This window comes from Euleptes europaea, chromosome 9 (genome assembly GCF_029931775.1).
Source record: "Euleptes europaea isolate rEulEur1 chromosome 9, rEulEur1.hap1, whole genome shotgun sequence".
Lineage (NCBI taxonomy): Eukaryota > Metazoa > Chordata > Lepidosauria > Squamata > Sphaerodactylidae > Euleptes > Euleptes europaea.
The window spans coordinates 68,167,671-68,183,768 of NC_079320.1; the positions used below are offsets into that span (position 1 = coordinate 68,167,671).

Sequence of the window (16,098 nt, forward strand, 5' to 3'; positions counted from 1 at the left end):
GGTTGTGTGTGTGTAAAGTGCCATCAAGTCGTAGCCAACTTAGGGCGACCCCTTTTGGGGTTTTCATGGCAAGAGACTAACAGAGGTGGTTTTGCCAGTGCCTTCCTCTGCACAGCAACCCTGGACTTCCTTGGTGGTCTCCCATCCAAATACTAACCAGGGCTGACCCTGCTTAGCTTCTGAGATCTGACGAGATCAGGTTAGCCTGGGCCATCCAGGTTTTGGTTACAGTTATTTAAAAAACTTCAACGTACTGGCCATGCCATATGAACACATACAAACACACACAGACACAGAAAAGAGTGACATTGTCAGGTTGGAGGAATTTCACAATGCAGTCCTAAACAAAGTTACAACTATCTAAATCCATTGAAATAAATGCTTGGGATTGCTCTGTCAGAGTGGAAGAAAAATTGCTAGGGTTTGGGGTGTGTGTGTTATAGAACGAGGTGAAAAAATATAATTATATTCTGGAGAAAAGAAGTTAAATAAGGTTTTATCTCTTTGACTATATTTCTCAAACAATAACCTCAATTTTCATAAGATAACTGGCTTGTATGGGCACATTAGAAAGGAGGGGGAAGAAAGTGGCACTTGTGAAGCTGACACCACGAAAAATGGCTGCTAAGAAAATTCTTTGCTACAGATGATGAGACGGAAGATTTTTTGGAATCCCATTAAAGAGCAGCAAGTTGTCAATTTATTTTGTTTTTATTACCGTAGGGCAGGGCCAAAAATACGTTGGGCTATCTCTGGCTGAGCGTGAAGTAATCCCAGACTTGGAGAAGCTCAGTCTCTTACTCTTCAAATGTTTTTGGCACCATGTGTAAACAGATTATTGTAGCATACCACTGGTGCCAAGATCTTGGGAAAGATATGGACGCATACATAGGTGTCAAGATGTGAACATGTCTGGATAATTACGTGTAGGCTGGTCTGGACACAGGGCAGTAAAACCGTAAAATGGACACCAGCGTGGTTTAGTGGTTAAGAGCGATGGTTTGGAGCGGTGGACTCTGATCTGGAGAACTGGGTTTGATTCCCCACTCCTCCACATGAGTGGCGGAGGCTAATCTGGTGAACTGGATTTGTTTTCCTATTCCTACACATGAAGCCAGCTGGGTGACCTTGGGCAAGTCACACTCTCTCAGCTTCACCCACCTCACAGGGTGTCTGTTGTGGGGAGGGGAAGGGATTGTAAGCCAGTTTGAGTCTGCCTTAAGTGGCAGAGAAAGTCGGCATATAAAAAACAACTCCTCTTCTTCCTCTTCCTCCTCCTCCTCCTCCTTCTTCTTCGGGAAGAGCAAGCATTTTTGAATGCTGCAGTGCAGCAGCTCACATGGTATGGAACTGTAATGGTAGCATGTCGTGAAACAAGAGGGGTGGCTTTGTGTGAGTACATGGGGAGAGGGCCCCCCCTGTGTACATGTGTGTAAAGGGATTCAGAGTATGATGACGCCTGGAAAGGTCAAAGTTTTCAAGTTTCCATTCTGAAGCCAAGCACAAATAGAGCACAGCTGCATGCAACTGGTTGAACACCTCTGGCTGTACTGGGAATGTATTTTAAGGTGAGGAATTTGTCTTGTTTTCATTTCAGTTGTAAGAACAGACTCGATGGCAGGACACAGGAGCAGATTGGCCATTGTGGCCACTGGTGAAAGGGTTGCCAGCTCGGGTTGAGAAATACCTGGAGATTTTTGGGCGAAGCCTGAGGAGGGCAGGGTTTGGGTGTGTGGGGGGGGGACTGCAATGCCACAGAGTCCAATTGCCAGAGCTGCCATTTTCTCCAGTTGAACTGATCTCTATTGGCTGGAGATCAGTTGTAATAGCAGAAGGTCCCCAGCTAGTACCTGGAGGTTGGCAACCCTAGTGAAAGTCCTAGTGTGCCAGTGGCCTGGGAGACAGCTTCTCCTCCCCCTTCAGGGCCACTGTGGCCCTGGGCAAGTCTCATGTGTGGTGGTCCTGGGTGAGGTGCCTGCAGCTGCTGCCATCAGCCACTCCTCCCACCATGGGAGGCATGGCAGGGGTGGGGCCCTTTTCCTGGCCTATTTTGGCTTTCCAGTCTGCCCTTGGTAAGACAGAAGCAACAAACATGTTGCGCACATTCTGTTCTGCTCCTTTTCTTCAGTATAATGTCTGTATAGTAATATGCAGGTCCTTGGGAACTTATCAGGGTTTCTGTAAAAGATCATCTTTATAGTTCGTCCACTGTAGTGGGCAAGTGGCAAGGGGCATATTAAGAGCTTTTTAGGATTTGCAGTTCAGCTGGGGTAACGGCAAATGCCAGACTGGTTCCCTTTGAGTATGTGTCTTGGAACATGCTTAGGAACATAAGAAGAACCCTGCTGGATCAGATCAGCAGCCCATCTAGTCCAGCATCCTGTCTCACACAGTGGCCAACCAGTTCCTCTGGAGGACTAACAAACAGGGCATAGAGGCTGAGGCCTTTCCCTGATGTTGCCTCCTGGCACTGGAATTCAGAGGTTGACTGCTCTGATCATGGAGGTTCCCTTTAGTCACCATGGCTAGTAGCCGCTGATAGACCTCTCTTCTGTGAATCTATATAATTCCCTTTTAAAGTTATCTATGCACTACATTATCTGGCAGCAAAGTCCACATTTTAATCATTCTCTATGTAAAGAGAGTTTCATAATTCTGTGCAACAAGCTGAAATTGCTTAGGAGACAAATCAGTATAGAACATGTAAGAGCACCCCCGTCCACCGTGGTGCCAGCGTGGTGTAGTGGTTAGGAGCAGCGGACTCTAATCTGGAGAACTGGGTTTGATTCCCCACTCCTCCACATGAAGCCTGCTGGGTGACCTTGGGCTAGTCACAGTTCTCTCCGAACTCTCTCAGCCTCACCTACCTGACAAGGTGTCTGTTGTGGGGAGGGGAAGGGGATTGTAAGCTGCTTTGAGACACCTTGAAAAGGTAGAGGGAAAGCGGGGAATAAAAACCAACTCTTCTTCTTCATCCTTTTCCTGAACCTAGGAACTGCTTTATCAAGGGGGTCAGTGTACCAACGGGGCAGATGCATATTCACATTGGCACATGTAGCAAGGGGGGGGGGAAGTGCAGCATTTCCTTTGAAGCAGAATCCACGAGGTCAAAATTCTATTGTGTAATCAGAATCCATCCTAAAACAATTATAAGGAATGCTAAAAGACCATGGGACGTTTCTTGACATTATCCAATAAAGCCTTAAGATTATGAGGCTGCTGTGTGTTTAACTTCAGGTCTGCCATTGTTTTAAATTTTCAGAAGTGTAGACTGTTTTTCAGGCATATTTTTAGCTTTATCTAGATTCATACATCCTGACATTCTTCCTGATGGTGGCCACTAAAGCATGAATTTACAGTACACAGCGTTTTTATTTATTTTTTCATTCTGGGTGCTGCTGCTAAGTAACGTCTGCTAAACTTTTTTTTCCTGTCACCCATGGCTCAAGAACATTTTTATGTCCTGGCAATATTGTGACTTTTGCATGATAATACTGCAGTACGCTTCCAGCATATACTGATGGGAAGAACAGCCTGGCTGTGGTAGAGAGATCTTAAGGAGCAAGTTATTTAAATAAAAAGAATGGACCGGTGTATACTCCCACACAGGAGTTGTACAGTAGAGAATTGAACTCCTGCCACAAAGTTTAAAGGGTTCGCATCACATTTTCCCAGGTATAAAATATTTTATTTTTGGGTAGTCCTAAAATGAAACATCTGTATTACAAAGACAGTACTTTCAGGAAGACGTGCAGACCATACACGATAAGTGGAAAACAAGTGCATGCTTCTTGCATGGAAAATTGATCATGTGGACAGGATCTATATAAGTCATTTCTGTTTGTGGTTATACCCAAGCTGGGTATTAGCCAGGTGCACCTGCAGATTTTTTCCCCTTTCTCAGGGTTGATACCCAGCCTCCTGGCACTAACATGGCTTAGGACCTTAGGCAGCATCTGTGTGAAAATTTGTATTTTCTGAGGGCCACTTTCCACCTAGATTTGGACCCTAGGAAATGACTCCTGCAGGTAAAACTGTGGCATAGGAAAGGTGTAGCGGCATGAGTGCTTCTGAGTCAGACACAGCTAGGCAGAGATCTTCTTGGCAAACCTGTGCCTGTCACTGAAGATGACTCATGTGTGAATCTTTCCTACATGAGAGTATTAACTGACGGGAGTGACTTGCAAGGGCCAACTGCCATGGGTGAAAATTGCAACAGGGTAAAGTGGTCCAAAGAGCCCTGTGGTGCAGAGTGGTAAAGCTGCAGTACTGCAGTCAAAAACTCTGCTCATGACCTGAGTTCGATCCCGACGGAAGTTGGTTTCAGGTAGCCGGCTCAAGGTTGACTCAGCCTTCCATCCTCCCAAGGTCGGTGAAATGAGTACCCAGCTTGCTGGGGGTAAAGGGAAGATGATTGAGGGAGGCACTGGCAAACCACCCCGTAAAACAAAGTCTGCCTAGGAAACGTTGGGATGTGACGTCACCCGGTGTGACCCGGTGCTTGCACAGGGGACCTTTACCTTTTTTAAGTGGTCCAAGTGAGAAATTAAACACTGTGCAGTTTTCCTGTGCCCTCCATCTAAGTTTTCTCCTCCACCACTGGGTTTTGCTCCGCTGACTTCTTCCTTTGCTGTTTCTTGCTGCCGCCACTAATTCTGATGACTTGAACACCGCCTTCGGGACTGTCACAGTTCACATCTGATATTTCTATGTGGCTCAGCAGGTATCGCCAGCACAATGGTGCCCTCTCCTGTCATAGTCTGTGGATTGAGCTTTCACCAGATCTGTGCTCCAGTCGGTACTGAAATTCATTGCATTGGTTCTTTTTTTACTTGTCCTGATTTCACATTTATTGTTTTACTTCACAGAAAAAATACAGAAAAGGTTCCATTGATATTTTCAAAATTAAATGTGTGGAAATTGTGAAGAGTGATGGTGTTATTCCCTGTCAAAATAAATATCCATTTCAGGTAAGTCTCCCTGCTTTAAGAACCTGTATACAGGTCAAAACCATAATGCTTATTTATTCATAGATTTATTTTACAGGATTGCAACATGTGTCTGATTTTTTTTTTGCATTTAAAATATTCAGCAGTCCCCACAGGCATAGTACAGGTCTTTACTTACGTAAGTGTTGTCAAGTCACAGCTTACTTGTGCGATCCCCACAAGGGCCTTTCAAGGCAAGTGAGAAGCAGAGGTGGTTTGCCGGTGCCTTACTCTGCAGAGTTTTCCTTGGTGGTCTCCCTTCCAAGTACTGACCCTGCTTAGCTGCTGAGATCTGGCTACACCATGCTGCCTTCCCAGTACAGTTCCTTACCACACTTCAAACAGGGCTATTTTGAAGAGAAGCAAACATACACAATTCATTTAATCATATCACAAAGATGCTTTTATTTGAAAAATAGGTTAATTGGATATTAGTTCTGTTTGACCTGTAAACAAAAATGATTGCATTCTTACGCCTTCCTTTATACCATTTGCAAAGGCTTTTGCAGTTTTTCATGTTATTTGTTGTTATTCAGTGTAATTAACAATTACAGAAAAGGTAAAGAATTTGTGACAAAGCACACAGCTTAAGGGAAGCCTATAAAATAGGGAAAGAGTCATTCAAAAACCTAAGATGTTAACAGTGCAGTCCTAAACAAAATTAGACCCTTCTAAGCCCAATTACTTCAGTGGATTTAGATGGCAGTGGCTTTCCTGGGTGTAAAGCCCATTATTCTATGGGTGGGGTCCTCCTAGACCTGTTTAGGATTGCTCTCTCAGGGCCAAACTACATGTTATGGGTCTGGACAAGCTGAGTCCATGGAATCCAGGCCCAACTCACTTTCCCCCCTGCCACACAGCAGCTGCAGGGAAAGGTATTTTTAAAGTCCCAGGAGCCCAACTGAGCTCAGGATGATGACATGGGGTGTGTGTGTGGGGGGGAGGCTCCCCCCTTTCGAGTATTCTGTGCATGTGAAGATCCAAAGATGGGCAGATTAATTCGTGAAAATCAAGTTATATATAGTTTGGCCCTAGGTTTACTCAGTTAAAAAGACATTCTTTCTGAAATGGTGTTACCCTGAGAGATCTGAGGGTAACAGAGATCTTTCGGCTGGCCAAAGACTGACAGTGCAATCCTAAGGCAAGTTACTCCAGTCTAAGCCCATTTGTTTCAATGGGCTTAGACTGGAGTAACCCTCTTTAGGAATGCACTGTTACTGGTTTTCCCCAGCATAGGGACAGAACAGTTGGGAAGAGGGCAGGAGGGGGTGCTGGAATGTGTTGGGGTGGGGGGAGCACAGGATTTTTGCTGTGTTAGCAAAAATCCTGCCTGCCTGCCACACCTGCCTGCCGCCACACCTCTCCCTGTTGCTTCCCCAGCAGAGGCGAGCTTTTCCTACCCCGTGTGGAAACAACCTAAATGTAGGCAAGTGCCGCAGCTCCATTGTCATTGCTATAATAATTTATCTTGTTTTCCCCTTCTTTCTAGGTTGTGTACGATAATAGCACACTTTATATTTTTGCTCCCACTCCGTACAGCAGGGACCAGTGGGTACAGCATTTGAAAGAAGGTAATGGGAGCTGTTTATGAAACTTATCTGACAAACGTTTGAAAGGAGGTGGGGAAAGGATCTAAATGCCAAGGGCCAACTAAGAGCTTTCCCACGTAGACATGCTTAAGAGTCCTCAGCCTACATAGTTATAAAAACAAGACTGCCACCACTTTCAAATGGTATACTGTTCTCGAGCTAAAAGTAGGTTGGAGGGTTTTTAATAAGTGTGCGGGTGATGGAGGGAGGGGCTGGTACAAGTTATGCTACAGATTTTAGAAGGTTTAACAATAATTCCTTCTTAGGGAACCTTGCCAGCAGAACTAGGCATTAGGAAATGTATGTTTATTGGTATAATCATTTATCTGCTGGTTAACTCTTAACAGATGGGCGGCATTTGCAGAGGTGGATTAATTGCTTAATTGTGTCTGCACCTGCTGACTCTCCTTTGCAAATTATCTCCTTCCTGGTTGTTTTTAAATGCAGCTATGCTTCTTCTGATATCAGAGCCTGACGGGAAAAATTAAAATGGTTGGGAGAAGTATTTGCAAGGGCGGGAATGGTCAAGCATCTCCTTCCCACTTGTTAATTCTCCTCTGAAAATGCCTTCTACATATGCATTCTGAGGGAAACACGGAGTTTCTAGCTCTATGTATAACATCTAATTCTGCCTTGAAAATGATAGTTCTTTGAAGGATGAATAATCTCCTCCTGAGAACCCTCAGTGTATTACTCAACTATAATTTCCAGAATTCTATGGTGGAAGTGAGGGTAGAGATAAAAAGTTTATAGTACAGATAGGGCCAAAGTATTAGGGTTGTGACTACTAACCCCCACCCCACCCATCTACTCAGCTTTGTATCATGATATTAGCAAAACGACAAATGAAAGGACATTTCACACTTTCACCTTCCCAAAAGAAGGCAACCTTTGGAGAAAAATCCAAAACCAATTAAACATATTTTGTGCTGTTAATCATTTGACTGTTAAATAAGTGGTGAATAAGATCTGTCTGTGCAGCAATTAAGATGTAGTTAATCTTTTGAGGAATGGAAATCATGGTGGTTTGGGGCTAAAATAGTAACGATTTGTTGAAATGGTGATGAAATTACTCATATTATTTAAAATGCTAGTACTTAAAGAATTTTTTTCTCTTCAGAAATAAAGAACAACAATAATATAATGGTTAAATACCATCCTAAATTCTGGACTGATGGTACCTACCAGTGTTGCAGACAAACAGAAAAGTTAGCACCTGGCTGTGAAAAATATAACTTCTTTGAAAATGGTAAACCATCATATTTCCTATACTATTCAGGATAATTTTCATCCATGCATCTGTTGACACACCTCCTTTTTAGAGGCCTAGTCATTGGTCTACTCAATGTTTTATAGATAACAACACTTAGGCCCAGTTGCGAGTATTAACAAACTGAAAGGGGAAGATGTGGGGAAAGGATAAGTGTGAGCTTCTGACTAAGCAATCATCAGTATTATGGCTGCACGTCACACCAGTCTTATGCTCTTTCAAAAATCTTACCTTCATTATCCTCATGTGTATAAACTTTCAGTGGTAATCTGTAAATTTAACTTTCCGTTTTCAACTGTTTGGTTTAAGGTAAAAGGACATTGCCTGCACCAGTACCAGACAAAAATAAGGTATGGAGAGATTTCCAAACTGACCATCTCCTGCTGATAGTTATTTGTATTCAGTTGAGTATTTTTTAAAGATTAGAATCCTCTTCTAATAACAGTGGAATATAGGTTGTGATCTAAGCCTAGTCCATTTAAAGCAAAGCACCGACTTAACTACTAGTGCTGCCAGTACCTCCCACATGATTGTAGGTCTCATAACTATTCTTCATTAGATGCTAAATTAGATCCATAGTTTTCATGTACTTCAATTCACAGTGGGTAGCCATGTTAGTCTGTCTGCAGTAGTAGAAAAGAGCAAGAGTCCAGTAGCACCATAAAGACTAACAAAAATATTTTTGTTAGTCTTTAAGGTGCTACTGGACTCTTGCTCTTTTCATGTACTTCAATGTCTACCCCAAATTCTAAGGGGCAATAGGCACCACTAGTTTCTGTGGGCTATAGGGATGAAGCCTTCTACACATCTAGCCCCTTTTGACCTTCTCATCTTACTGACTTCAGGGCAGAACCACATATTGTGAGGCATATAGAGGGCGGTTGGATCCACGAGCAGAATGGAACTTTCCTTCCTTCCCCCTCCCACTGCTGATCACTAAATGCTGCTCACGAGGGATAGGAGACTTTGAGAAACATTGTAAGGGGAACCTGCAGCAGAGAGAGGGAATCAGTGGAAATTGCCAATTTAGCCCGGATCCAACCCAGGGTTTCCAATCCATTAATGGAGGGGGAAGCGCATTGTTCCAAAGAAATGGCAGATCGAGAAGCTTTGCAATATTTGCACTTTAATCATCTCACTGGCACATGACCAGTCAGACTGAAAGTCTACAATCTTTAAGGTGATTATGAAAAGCCATTTTGAGACAAGTCTTTGAGACGTGGCAGGCCACATTCATATCCACATTCAATTATGAAGTGACAATGCCATCGTAAGTGGAGTTACACCCTTCTAAATCCATTGAAGTAAATGAATTTAGAAGGGAGTTCCTCTGCTTAGGATGGCATTGTGAGTTCCCTAGAACAAGTCATGGTAATCTCATAATCAAGTATCCCAAGTACGTGACCAGTTGTATCATCAGTCTGCATAATCATAATGATTTCCATGAATAGAACAGCCTCAGAGTCTCTAATAAATAATCTCAGTGAAATATAATTATCTGAGCTTTTCAAGAAATAATAGTCACCATAATAATTCTGTTTAAGTTTCCGAGGAGGCCCCCACCCCCGGTTCCCCCCGAAGAAGAGGAGGAAGACGAAGAAATAGTAATCGCCATGTATGACTTCCAGCCCACAGAAAGTCATGACTTGAGACTAGAAAAAGGTGAAGAATATACAGTCATTGAAAAAAACGACATTCATTGGTGGAAAGCTAGAGATAAATATGGGTGAGAACTGTTGTTTCTATTTTAGCTTTTCATCATAAGGTTAAATGGCTGTTGCTATACAATGAGTCAGATTGGTTATGTATATTTTGGATAGTTGTAGTTGACTTATTAATATTGATAAGAGCGCCAGAGTGGTTAGAACATTGGACTAAGGCTAGGGGGACCCAGGTTCAAATTCCCACTCACTGACCTTGGACCAGTTGCATTCTCTCTCAGCCTACCCCACAGGGTTGCTGTTGTGAGAATAAAATGGAGGAGAGAACCTTGTATGCTGCCTTAAATGTCTTGGAGGAAGGGTGGGATTAAAAGAATGTAATAAATAGTATCTTATTAGCTAGGCATTTTTATTACATATGTTATCTATGCATGTTATCTGCTTACCTCTAGAAATATAGGATATATTCCAAGCAACTATGTAACAGGAAAAAAGTCCAATGATCTTGACCAGTATGAGTAAGTATACATTTATTTATATTAAATAGTTATAATAAATTCATATCAATATATCTAATTCTCAATGTGGCCAAATCTGTGGATATTTAAATCCAGAGACTGGAGCCATGGACAGGCAAGATAGATATTTCTACAAACCTGAAAAAAACCACAGATTTGCAGAAAAGTCTGAAATCTTAAAATATATTGGGAGGGGATTTAAACCACCCTTAATAGAAGTGGCACCTGTACTGTTAAGCAATTAATGTCCCCATTGCTAGGAAACCACAACAGAACTGCCAGCCTTCAAGCCTTGGTTTCTCTCAGAAAAGGCAGGCAGATTGGGAAGGGTCTTTTCCAGGCTTGTTTTGACCTTTATGGGAGTATTCACTGGGGCTGGACCCAGCAGCAACCAAAGGGCAACTTGCTACCATGCGGCTTGCATGAATTACCTGGGACAGGCTGCTTGCTACTGCTCAACAGCAGCCGCCCCACAAAAGCTAGTGTGGTGTAGTAGTTGGAGTTTCAGACTAGGATCTGGGAGAAGGAAGCAAGAAAAGGAAAGAAAGTATAGGGGATTTCGGGGAACAAGGAGAAATAGTGGGGGTGGGGAAAATGAGATACCCTCTGAGGGTCCCCTGCTTGTGTATGTGTATGTTGGCAACTGGATTAAAATGACTGGCTGGGTCAAGTACCTGCATCATGCTGTGGCTATAGTGTTGAAGAAAGGAAGGGGGGCAATACTAAGGCGATACTAAGGCAAGGAAACAGATGGTGCAGAGGGAAACAAATTCTTTAATAATTTTTATAACCCCCAATGTGTTTTGTGTGCAGCTTCTTCAGGGGGAATCTAATAAATGAGAAAAATAACACAAAATAATAATATAAACGTATGTGATACATAATTAAAAACATTTTTAATTATATAGAAAAAGTATACATAGGACAATTCACAGAGCATGTACAGTGTGCAATATCTAATTACATCTTAATATTGAGAAAATTATATAAACAACAATGTAAACTATGTATTGTAAATTTAGTCTGTAGACCACCCAAAGATCATCATCCATGTGGGGCTTGCTGTTTTTGCAAAAATACAAGATCTATGAAATAGTTTACTAATCCTGTTGACAGTAAACAATATGATCTCAAACAATTCACAACATGTAGTAGTGATCATGTTGTTGTGGGGAAATTTATATTGGTAAGACAGGTAGGCCTCTAAAATTAAGACTCTCTGAACATAACTTAACATACAAAAGAGTTGGTGGTCCTCTGGTGGAACATTTCTTAGATTATAAACCTAAACCCACAGACTTCTGGTTTTTAGTCAGATAGACAGAATGACAGAATTCTGTTGAGGAAAGAAGCTAAGTGGATTCTGACGTTAAAAAATTTGCACCCTAATCATACAATCCTGAAGGGCCACCCAAATGCCCATAGGAGCTGGCGTTACCCCTACTCCAGCATCCGTGCCACTTGCACCGTGCAAACTGGCATGGACACCAGCGTAGGGCAATGTACACTGGCCCCCCTGGACTGTGGTGGCAGTGCAGCTCTCAGACACCGCGTGTCCTCCCGCCAGCATTTCCCTGGCGTATCTCCCCGTATCGGTGTCCTGGGAAGCGTTCCTGGGAGCAGAGCTGCCTTTAGGCAGCTTCCTAACCCCTTTAGTCCTGGGTATGCCCCCTCACGCTGCAGCATTGCTACGACAGCTATTTTGCTGGCGTAGCCTCGCTAAAGGCAATGGGGCCATTTTTCTATTTTTTTTAATTTTTAAATGGGATTTATTTATATTTATTCCGGCCAGAAAATCTCACAGAAGCTGTACCATCCATAGCCGCTGCATAATCACAACCCCCCCCCCTTAGGAATGGGCTGCCCAGGGTTAAATGAGAACATTTCTTGGCAGTCGCTTCTGTAGATAAGAGCCGGTACCAGCTGGAGCAGCTCACTTTTGCCTGAGTGCATGCATGGGGATGTTATTAAAAAGAATCTGAAAGGTCAGTAGTAATTAATGTTAATCTAAAAAGTGATTTCTTTGTAAATTTACAGTGCATGGTACATGAACATGAATGGTTTTATTTGCATTTAGCCATAGGCCATTACAAGCATATCAAGGATACCACAGATACATAATAAAAGAAAATATTAGGTTAATAAAATTCTGGATTAATAATAAATATACATAACACAACTATGCTAAATCAATGCATACAAAAAATAATAATAACTAAAAATTGTGGTGGTGTCCCAATTGGCCAATGGGACCTAGCAACCATTAAAATCAGCTTGAAGGATCTGCTCCCTTAGCAGCCATATTGGCCCTTATTTTCTTTGCTGCCAGAGCATACAGGGCAGTCCTATGAGAGGCAAACCCATCGGTATCTTTTAACAATACTAGTTTCTTGGCTCTAGGACAAGTGTTTAGGCCAGAAACCAACCCGGCAAGAAATGTAGCACAATGCATAGTATACATCATTGTTTATTTAATTTTCTCAATATTAAGATGTAATGAGATATTGCACTCTGTACATGCTCTGTGAATTGTCCTATGTATAATTTTTCTTTATAATTAAAAAAATGTTCTTAATCATGTGTCACATATGTTTATATTATTATTATTTTGTGTTATTTTCTCATTTATTAGATTCCCTCTGACGAAGCTGCACACGAAACGTGTTGGGGCGATAGTGTTGGATTAAGGCTCAGGAGATCCAGGTTCGCATCCCAACTCTGCTGCGGAAGCGCGCCGGGTGACTTTGGGCCACTCACTGTCTCTTAGGCTAACCTACCTCACAGGGTTGTTGTGAGGATAAAATGGAGAGGAGAATGGCGTAAGCCGCTTTGGGTCCCCATTGGGGAGGGGAAGCAGGGTAAAAATATCTTTTTTTAAAAAAAGCAAACATCCAGCTTGACTAGAATGTGCCCACGGGATGAAAATAAGTTAACATAAAAATCATTCCTGCCCAGTACCAGAAATTCTCTCTCTCCTTAGGTGGTACTGTAGGAATCTGAACAGAAGTAAAGCAGAACAGCTCCTCAGAAATGAGGTAAGCACTTGTATTATAATGCTGTTGTTGTTGTTTGTATTTCTAAGCAGAATTAAAGACTATAAAACATTCTTAAAGCAACATGATTAAGCATATGAAATAATCATCATTAATCATACAAACAGTAAAGTCAGCACAGTTGTTTGGTGCATAAAGCATTTTTTCCTTGGATTTTTAGGATAAAGAAGGTGGTTTTGTGGTGAGGGACTCCAGTCAACCAGGTTTATATACAGTATCGCTTTATGCAAAATTTGGAGGGTAAGTGATTGGAATCACTAATAGCTTTCCTTACCTCTTTCTTTCTTGTCTGTTGACAAGCATCCAGTATTTTCAAGGAAAAATCTTATATTTCACCACCCAAATCTTTCCAGGGAATTAAGGTAGGACGGCAGTTTAGAGTTCCATTCATCCAAATGGGCCATTTGATTAAGTAGTTGGATCAAGTGACTTCCTGATTTTCAGCTTATTAAGAGTAAAAATATCTTGCTCTAACCTGGATAGCCCCAGGTGAGCCTAATCTTGTCATATATCAGAAGCTAAGCAGGGCCGGCTCTGACTAGTATTTGGATGGGAGACCTCCATGGACTACCAGGGTTGTGACGCAGAGGTAGGCAATGGCAAACCACCTCTGAACATCTCTTGCCATGAACACCCTATGGGAAAACCATGAGTCAGATGTGACTTGATGGCAGAAAAAAATATCTTCCCTCCCTCCTGCCTCATATGACATTTGTCCATCCAGATCCCGTAATCAGAAGCAAATCCTTTTTGGGTGGACGAAGGAAACCCTTCCTAGTTGGAGCCACCCCAATAGGACTTATTTCCTTATGAAAATGAGGAGAATTGGTTTGCAAATGTGGGCAGATGCACACTATCCCAAGTGAAGCTCTCAGTTTATGTCCAATAATATCTTAGTTTACTCCAAGTGCTCGGCTTGGATCCACCGCAGTTTTTCTGCAGATATAAGCATTTCTGCCTGAAAGGCTTTCCTCTCCCCTTCAGGAACAGGATTGTGTGTGTGTGTGTGTGTGTTTCAAGCTGTTGCAGGAGGGGGGAGGTGAGAAAGTCATACTTAGGTTTGCCAGGTCCCTCTTCGCCACCGGCGGGAGGTTTTTGGGGTGGAGCCTGAGGAGGGCGGGGTTTGGGGAGGGGAGGGACTTCAATGCCATAGAGTCCAATTGCCGAAGCGGCCATTTTCTCCAGGTGAACGGATCTCTATCTGCTAGAGATCAGTTGTAAAAGCGGGAGATCTACATCTACTACCTGGAGGCTGGCAACCCTAGTTGTTTTCCATGGGTAGAGATCCTCCCTAAACTGTTTTTATCATGTTTATATTGATGCTAGTGTTTGTATAACTAATGACAATAAAGGCTTCATATTTGTATTCTGGTAGACATCCTTGCGCTTGTGGCAAACTTGTGGTGGATCCAAGCCATTATGAATAACAAAATTGTTAAGTCCGCGTGGGGGAACACACGAGGGCAGAGATGGAGTTCCAACAGCAACCGCTTTATTGTACAAACAAGGACAGAACTAAAATACAGTGACCAGACCCCTGCTTATATGCCCACTTTGGCCACCTGCTGCCACTTCCCCCACAACCATGACTGGTGGGGGGAAACCCCAGTAGCCATTGGGAACATACAGTTCAGGAGCCTTGGGGAACTCCAAGCTGCCCAGGGTTTCCCCTGATGCAATTACACACACACATGCATACATAACAAAAATGTAATTTGCTTGAACAACTGTTGCAAGGCAAATCACATTCCTGAATGGCTGGACATTGCTTATCAGACATCTCAAAAAGCTTTGTGAAATATTTCATGCCTATGATATGTAACTCCCTGACCTGGATGGCCCAGGCTAGCCTGATCTCGTCAGATCTCAGAAGCTAAGCAGGGTCAGCCCTGGTTAGTATTTGGATGGGAGACCACCAAGGAATGTCAGGGTTGCTGTGCAGAGGAAGGCACTGGCAAACCACCTCTGTTAGTCTCTTGCCATGAAAACCCCAAAAGGGGTTGCCATAAGTCGGCTGCGACTTGACGGCACTTTACACACACACACACACACACACACATGATATGTAACAGGTAAATATTAAAAAAAAACTTATTTTTTTTCAGAGAAGGGTCGTCTGGAATAAGACACTACCATATCAAAGACACAGTGACCTCACCGAAGCAATACTACCTAGCAGAAAAGCATCTCTTTGACTCCATTCCAGAGTTAATTGAGTACCATAAACACAATGCTGCAGGTAAACAAGTCCCTTATAATTTGCATGTGCACTGCTTTAAGAAACCAGATTCATTACTTAATAGCTAACAGGAGAAGGAAGTATTTCTTCACACAACACATAGTTAAATTGTGGAACTCCCTGCCCCAGGATGTGGAGATGGCTACCAACTTGGAAGGCTTTAAGAGAGGAGTGGACACGTTCATGGAGGAGGGAGCTATCCATGGCCACTAGTCAAAATGGATACTAGTCATGATGCATAGCTATTCTCTCCAGGATCAGAGGAGCATGACTATTATATTAGGTGCTGTGGAACAAAGGCAGGATAATGCTGCTGCAGTCGTCTTGTTTGGGGGCTTCCTAGAGGCACCTGGTTGGCCACTGTATGAACAGACTGCTGGACTTGATAAACCTTGGTCTGATCCAGCAAGTCCTTTCTTATGGTCTTAAGCTTTACTGGGTCATACTCATCAACCTGATCTTCTGCATGCAAAGGGCACGCTTTGCTCTCCTTTACACATATCTATCAAATCTGTTATTCCAAGAACTACTGTGAATAACAAAACACAGTTCCCTTGAACCATTGCAGGGTGAAGCAAATTTGCAAAGGATTTTGTTTTGATCAGGTTACTTCATAGCCATTTCCCCCCATTTTTTAAGAGATTTGTCTAGCCTTTATTAGAACCTAGTTAAACAATGAGCCGTTATCACGTCCTGTGCCAGGGGACTCAAGAAATGACTTATGACTCTCACAAAGATATATTTCCTTGCCATCCCAAACCTAAGCACATTTATTTGCAA

The 16,098-nt window shown here is 42.7% G+C and overlaps 1 protein-coding gene across 1 annotated transcript in view; it reads left to right on the top strand.

Annotated features, from left to right (window-relative positions):
• The window catches only part of TEC (tec protein tyrosine kinase), a 40,200-nt gene that overhangs the window by 15,550 nt on the left and 8,552 nt on the right, over nt 1-16,098 (top strand). The window contains exons 2-10 of the mRNA XM_056855635.1: nt 4,869-4,970; nt 6,478-6,559; nt 7,698-7,826; nt 8,157-8,197; nt 9,392-9,573; nt 9,961-10,026; nt 13,007-13,061; nt 13,240-13,319; nt 15,185-15,318. Coding sequence (XP_056711613.1) covers nt 4,869-4,970; nt 6,478-6,559; nt 7,698-7,826; nt 8,157-8,197; nt 9,392-9,573; nt 9,961-10,026; nt 13,007-13,061; nt 13,240-13,319; nt 15,185-15,318 — 871 coding nt within the window. The remainder of the gene's footprint in view (nt 1-4,868; nt 4,971-6,477; nt 6,560-7,697; nt 7,827-8,156; nt 8,198-9,391; nt 9,574-9,960; nt 10,027-13,006; nt 13,062-13,239; nt 13,320-15,184; nt 15,319-16,098) is intronic.